At 38.3% G+C, this 6,545-nt stretch overlaps 1 protein-coding gene across 2 annotated transcripts; it reads right to left on the reverse strand.

The window, feature by feature from the left end:
- Positions 1-230: 230 nt before the first annotated feature.
- On the reverse strand, positions 231-5,781 carry LOC107780361 (U-box domain-containing protein 43). 2 transcript variants are annotated; one of them, XM_016600883.2, is made up of 5 exons: positions 5,664-5,781; positions 5,003-5,079; positions 3,509-4,917; positions 2,695-3,013; positions 231-1,949 (listed from the first exon to the last, which is right to left on the reverse strand). In XM_016600883.2, the coding sequence occupies exons 3-5, from the start codon at positions 4,736-4,738 to the stop codon at positions 451-453; spliced, it is 3,048 nt and encodes a 1,015-aa protein (XP_016456369.1). In that variant the 5' UTR covers positions 4,739-4,917; positions 5,003-5,079; positions 5,664-5,781; the 3' UTR covers positions 231-450. The 2 variants fall into 2 exon arrangements, with proteins under 2 accessions (XP_016456369.1, XP_075085436.1); XM_075229335.1 differs by lacking the exon at positions 5,664-5,781 and adding an exon at positions 5,501-5,553.
- Positions 5,782-6,545: the final 764 nt, after the last annotated feature.

Raw genomic sequence — 6,545 nt, forward strand, 5'->3', positions numbered from 1 at the left:
AATCTAGAATATTAAAGATCAATATATACCTCTATCATAGGTTTCAAAATATAAAAGGGCAGCCCGATGCACAAAGCCTTCCGTATTCACGCAGGGTCAGGGAAGGGCCGTCACCCCAAGGGGGTGTGATGTAGGCAGTCTACCCTGATGCAAGCATCAGAGACTGATTCCATAGCTCGAACCAACGATCTATAGGTCACACGGAGACAACTTGACCGTTGCTCAAAGGCTCCCTCATAGATCTCAAAATATGAATATCTTTAATACATAGCACACAAGAACATAATTACATACTGCTAATAGGAAACGAAAAATCAAGAGACTTCACTATAACATATTAGGCCTTTAACCACACCTAAAACGTGTGGCGTAAACTATCAAAAAATGTGGCTTTTGATCAAATGCCACACTACGCTTTCCATGGAGTGGAATGTAATGTAAGATTAGAAATTATAAACCAGATATTCCTGCAACAAGAGATCTAGATGATCTGGATTGGCGATCGATAAGTAACAAGACTCTAGCAGCTTTCCTTTGGAGATGTCCATCTTCATAAATTCTACCTCCTGTTAAACGCGCAAGATGTAGTCGAGCTGTTGGCCCGTAGAAATCAACCATTTCCCTTGACATAAATACTTTTTCCAGCAGCCCTAAAGCTTCTCCTTTCAAAGATTCTGATCCCCAGTTTAGAACTTCTATTATTGGTGAGATTGCATCTTCCTTGTGCAGCACATAAGCTCCTCTATGAGGAGACTCTTCTCGAACCAAAGTTGAGAGCGTTTGAATCGCCTCATAAGACGTGGCATGTATCTTTTCTTTTAAAAGTTTAACCAGATCAGGCAATGCATTTGCCTCTAATAGACAAAATGTTTTGCTCACAGTACAGGCACCCCCATGTGCAGGACAGATAGGAGCACGTGCTCGGCCAATACAGAAACAAGAAGCTTTCTTGGATCCGACACTGAGTTCATGACTGCGCATTGATAGATCAGTTAAGAGTGCTGCTGCTCTTGCTTCTGCAGTTATTGAATTAGCTTTGAGAATAGTTACAAGTATAGGATATGTTCCAAGTTCAACCACATTACGTTGAGACTCGAGATTCGTTGGATCTGTGAACCTGAAGAGGGCACTGAGAGCATTTTCCTTCGCTTCCATGGTTCCGGTTTTTAAGATGTTAACAATGGCCTTCAGTCCACCTAATTCTATGAGTTTCTCTCTGAGTGATGTTTCTGATTTAGGGAGGTTTGCGAGTAAACCGGCTGCAGCCATCTGCACATCACCTTTGTTATCATTCTCAAGAAAACCAACTAAAGCCTCCAACCTTCTTGGCTTAAGAAGATACTCAACGACCCCCTCTGGCTCGTGCTGTGAGAAGAGGAAAAGAAGGTTTATTGCTGCTTCTCTTATTTCCTGGTTCGAATCATCGAGAAGGGGAAGGACCACTGAAACACCACCAGCAGAGAGAACTGCTGACTTGACTAGTCCAGCTTCAGATTGACAGATTCCTAATAGTGCACGTAAAGCATGCCTACGAACAATGTCCGAGGATGTGAGATTCTGCTGAAAAGCCAGCAAGTATGCGATTACAGGCTCTAGTACAAGTTGGTTTCCAGTTTCATCAATCAAGAACTTAACTCCATCGCCATTGCCAGAAAGATTAGCAAGAACTTCACAGCACTTAGCGATGATAATTGATCGTACATGAGATGAAATCATTAGCTTTAAAATGATAGGAACACCTCCAGCCGCAGCTATAAGCATCTTATTGCAATTTAAGCTTGATAACTTCACAAGTGCAGACAACGACAGTTCTTTTGATTCAATATTTCCAGATGCCATCTCAAGCAGAGGAGGGATCACGCCTTTCTCCCCAAGGATCTTCATATCTTCATCCCCGAGTTCCAAACCAAGAGTTGCTCTAACAATTGTCATTCTTGAAGATGCTGATCCTGAAAATAATTGAATGTTGTAACTAAACTAAAACTCAAACAAGCAAATACATGTGCTGCAATTGCACACCGATCAACATCAAAATACATCTTTTTCTTTTCTTGTAGGAATGAAGGAACATAGTTACAACTATGTGCTTGAAAGGGATCAGATCAGTGCATGACACTTGGAATAATATTTCCTCAATTCAATTGCTCTAAGCCTCTACTCTTAGGAAAAATCTTGAGCTCTTATACCCATGCTTTTGTCTTAGGGAGACAAAAAAAAAAAAAAAAAAATCTCGAGCTCTTTTCCATGTTTTTGCTCTTAGCACAAGTGTTTGTGTTTTAAGAGCTAACATCCAGAAAGAAGCTAGGATTCTATCAATTTTCTAGAGTCATCAAATTGAATCGCTGTGAGAGTTTTCCAACTCATACAGTAAGCACAAGTTTATACGTTAGGTACGATATGTTAGGAAAATTCTCTCACTGTTTATACATTTCAGTCAGTGTCTTTTACTTTTTACCGTTTGCTAGGATATTTTATATATGATTTGAAGACCGAAACCTCCTTAAAGAATTTATCATGAAAAAGAAATAGAAGAACCAAAGAAATCAAGTGGGGTAACTCCAAGAAAACTAACGCCGCATGTATATACATAGGCTGATGCAAGAATTCAATAGAGAAGAATAGGTTGATGTATTAAGATGACTATCTATATGCATGTGCTGATGTAACATTTAACAGTGTTGCAGCTATGCTTACCATGATGCAACCTATCAATAAGTGGTCCATACCATCCCTCTCGAGCAGCCTTAACAATGTTCTCCTCTTCCTCATCACAAAGCTTACCCAAGATTTCTTCTACTTTCTCAGCTAATGGACCGGCCTGACTTTTGAGAAAAGAGACGAGAAGCAAGATTGCATTGGACTGCTGAGAAAGCATCTGGCAATAAGCCAAGTTCCAACCAGGCCGGTCTTGTAGAACCTCATATATCAGCTCAATTGCAGCGCCTGAAATGGTTGAGTCTGTTCCGTAGCATGTCGCAACATTCTCAAGCCCCTGGTTCTCAACGAATACGTCCTGTATATTAGATGGAAAACAATTTGATTAGGAATAAAGTGAATTAGGACTTTGCATGGGTAAAACTTGTATGCATTTTTGCTCATAAAGCAAAATATTATCCCACCCCCTCGCGTCCTACTCTTGACTTCGTGATGTACTATTCTCGAAAACAACTAAGCAAGGAAAGGAAAGGAAGACCAAGCATATGGTAATAACAACTAGCAACAAACAAGAGCATACCACAATGTAAAAACTACTTAATAGTTTTAGAGTGGAAACAGTAAAATGAGAAAATAAACGAAATTACCTATTTTTCAGTTTTTCAGATAAACACTAAAGTCCTGTATGATGAATACATTTGAAACAACTAAACATAGGAAAAGTGAAAGCCCATAGTTTTCTAGGTGAAAGCAGAACTAATTCTTCAATAAATTCAGGAACTAGCAATTTCAGAGTCTATTCTAATTACTTTAACATTTGTTTGTGTAATATTTAAACAAATCTTTCACTCACCTTGTTTCTAGCATGCCCTTCTACAACATCCTTCAACGTAATCATCGCTTTATCTTGCAGATAACCGTTATGCAAACTGCCAAGCTTGGAGATGACAATTTCAGTGAGTCCTCCAATTGTCACCCATTCTTTATTTATTGAATTTTCTTTCATAAGTTCTTGCATTTGCGCAAGAGCCTCCTTGATTAATGCATCCACTTCAGAAATCAATTTCCCCTTGCAAGCCCTGATTTTGATGCAATAGTTGAGCTCTTTCCACTCCTCAATTAATTGTCTCAATTGGAGGTTTGGTCTGAAGGACAAATCCTGCAGCTCTTCACCTGTTTCGGGATCTGTTTTCTCCCCTGAATCGAACCAAGCTTGAAGAGACGCTCGTTCGCAGGCAGTACCGGTGCATAGGCTTACAGGATCTACCATTATAGTTCCAGTTATACAACAAAATAAAGCTTTAAATGGCTGAATATATTCTTCTTTAGGGTCGTATCCCTCGATAATGCTAACTCTCTGGAAGTACTGGCTTCTGACTTCCTCATAATCTCTTGCAGCATCGGCTCGAGAGAGCAGCTCAATAACTTGATTCAGAAACAAGACTTCAGCTCTCTCTTTCCTATAAGCAGCTTCTTCTTTCTCTTTCTTGAAATTATCCAGCTCTTTCATTATCTCTGCAGGCTCCACTGGTATGCCAGCAGCCCTTGCTATTTCGTTGAGAATATTGTTCGCAAATTCCTGATCATGTATTTGATCGGATAGACCTTGGTTTAACTTGTTAACAATTTGGAGCCGCGACTGACAAGCCTCAAAGTTAGCTCTTTGCATCTCATTCTGCAGCCTATTTACCTCTTCTGAAATCCCCGACAAGACTTCAATGTTGACAAGGGATAGCGCGGATAAGGATTTTCCAATGTCCCTCGTAACCTCCTGTACCTCCTTGACAATGTTCCTACACTTGACCAGCAAGTAGAAACGGGCTCGGTTTTTATACTTTTCGACCAAGTCATTTGCCTTCTTTAAATCAGCTTCAAGGGATTCCAAAGCTTGCCTTGCAGCAGGCGAATCGTTTAACTTTTGTAACTGCAATTCTTTCAAGACAGGTTCAATGTCCAAAAGGTAATTTCCCAAAACCTTAAAACTCTCCTTCTCAAATAATACATCGTTCGCAGCTAGAGCTGTTTTCATTACTTGACTGCTAATCACAGCCAAAATAGTCCCAATTGGAACTAATTCCGCCATTATGATAAAAGTTATCAAATGCCACTTGTTCTCCTGACTTGATCACTAAATCTGTAAAAGCTATGCAAGTTCTTTTGTGTTCAATATATTGCCTCTACTCCAACAATCTATTCACTATTTCAGATTTTCGACAAATTCTTGGAAGATAGAATTGTATATATGCTCAGCCTCAACTTTCCCTGAGATGAAAAAATTTGATTCAACATAAACTAACAAAGAAGTCTAGAGGTGAATCTTAATATTCCTCATGAAATTTTGACTTACATATAAGAAAGAAGAGGAAGGGAGCCCAAAAACAAATCCAAATGTTTCTGCAAAATGTGTCTAAAATTCCACTTCTCCTGGAAAAAAAATTAATTCTTTTTCAAGAATTGCTAAGAGCTGAGGCCCGAGTAAATGCAAACTATACAGTTTGGTGATAATTAACAAATTTCCAATGGTAATTGAGCAAAACTGTAACAATTCTGTATGTAAAAGAAAATAGATAGCACTTTTCTGACAACTGCATCACTACTAAAGCTCAACAACAACGAAAACATGCCCAGTGGGGTCTGAGGAGGGTAGTGAGTACGCGGCCTTACCCTACCTTTAATTAGGTAGAGGGGCGGTTTCCAATAGACCCTCGGCAAAATCACTACTAAAGCTCATTCCTAAAAATAGGATTTTCAAGAATCTTGGACTCAAGCAAGTAAATACAAATACAAAAACCACACACAATAATCTCTTCTAATTGTAGAAATGAAGTGAGAGGAAATGCTGCACCTTATTTAATGAATGAAAGCAAGAATGAGAATCCCATAGCTGATTAAGGTATAGACTTCGCCAAAAAATTATAACTTGACTATAAATAGATTTTGCAAATGAATTTATTCAAAGATTGTCAAAATTTCAGTGCCAAAAAAAAAGGTAAGAAGTAGAGAGTTACCTGCCTTGTCTGCTACTCTTAGCTTCAAGGAAATTCTTATGATCGTCAGAACTGCCATTTGTTCAGAAAAGACTCATTATTTTAAGAGATAGAAAGACCCATTGACTCATGCAAGTCAATGAATACCAAGAAAATAAAACACCAAAATTCTTCTCCTCGTTTGCTTGGAAGAAGCATGCCATAATATATTTACATTTTAATATGACTACCTCTAGTTACCTTCACTGAAATTGTTGCTCTTCTCTCTTTCTTTCTTTTCCAATAACTACTCAGAGCCAGTTTGTGTACACATCGACTAATTTCACGGGATACTGTCACCTCTCACCAGCAATATCACCTCTCACCAGCAATAGATATTAGCTAACTCTGTCCACTAAGACTTGGACAGATGGAAAGAAATAACATAGTGTTTTTTGTTAATTCAAAAACAAACAACTTAAACGTTCCAAATTTTGAGGTTCACTTTTATTAAATCAACATAGTTTTAGACTTTTCAAGCGTTAACCGTAACCATGAGTTCTTCCCATACATTTAAGTATTTGCAAATTATAATTACTGAATCTTTAAATATAAATTTTTGAAGATACATTAACGTACACAAGATTTTATTTATGTTAGCGAAGAGAGAAGTGACTAATACTTTGGTATGGAAACCCAAAAAAAAAAAAAAAAAAAAAAAGGTTGTTAAATGAAAAGAGGTCGCTGAAATTTCCACTTGTGGAACCCATACATCTAAAGTTTGAATTGATGCACAATACAGACCTTGACTTTATGTCTAGTCTTTTTGAAAGAATTATCCTGTCCCTTGACAGGGGATAAGAGGAGACGCTGCACCTTTCCCCTAAACATACTCCAGACCTCCAAGTTTCTCAGCGGAGAGTT

Source organism: Nicotiana tabacum, chromosome 14 (genome assembly GCF_000715075.1).
Source record: "Nicotiana tabacum cultivar K326 chromosome 14, ASM71507v2, whole genome shotgun sequence".
NCBI lineage: Eukaryota > Viridiplantae > Streptophyta > Magnoliopsida > Solanales > Solanaceae > Nicotiana > Nicotiana tabacum.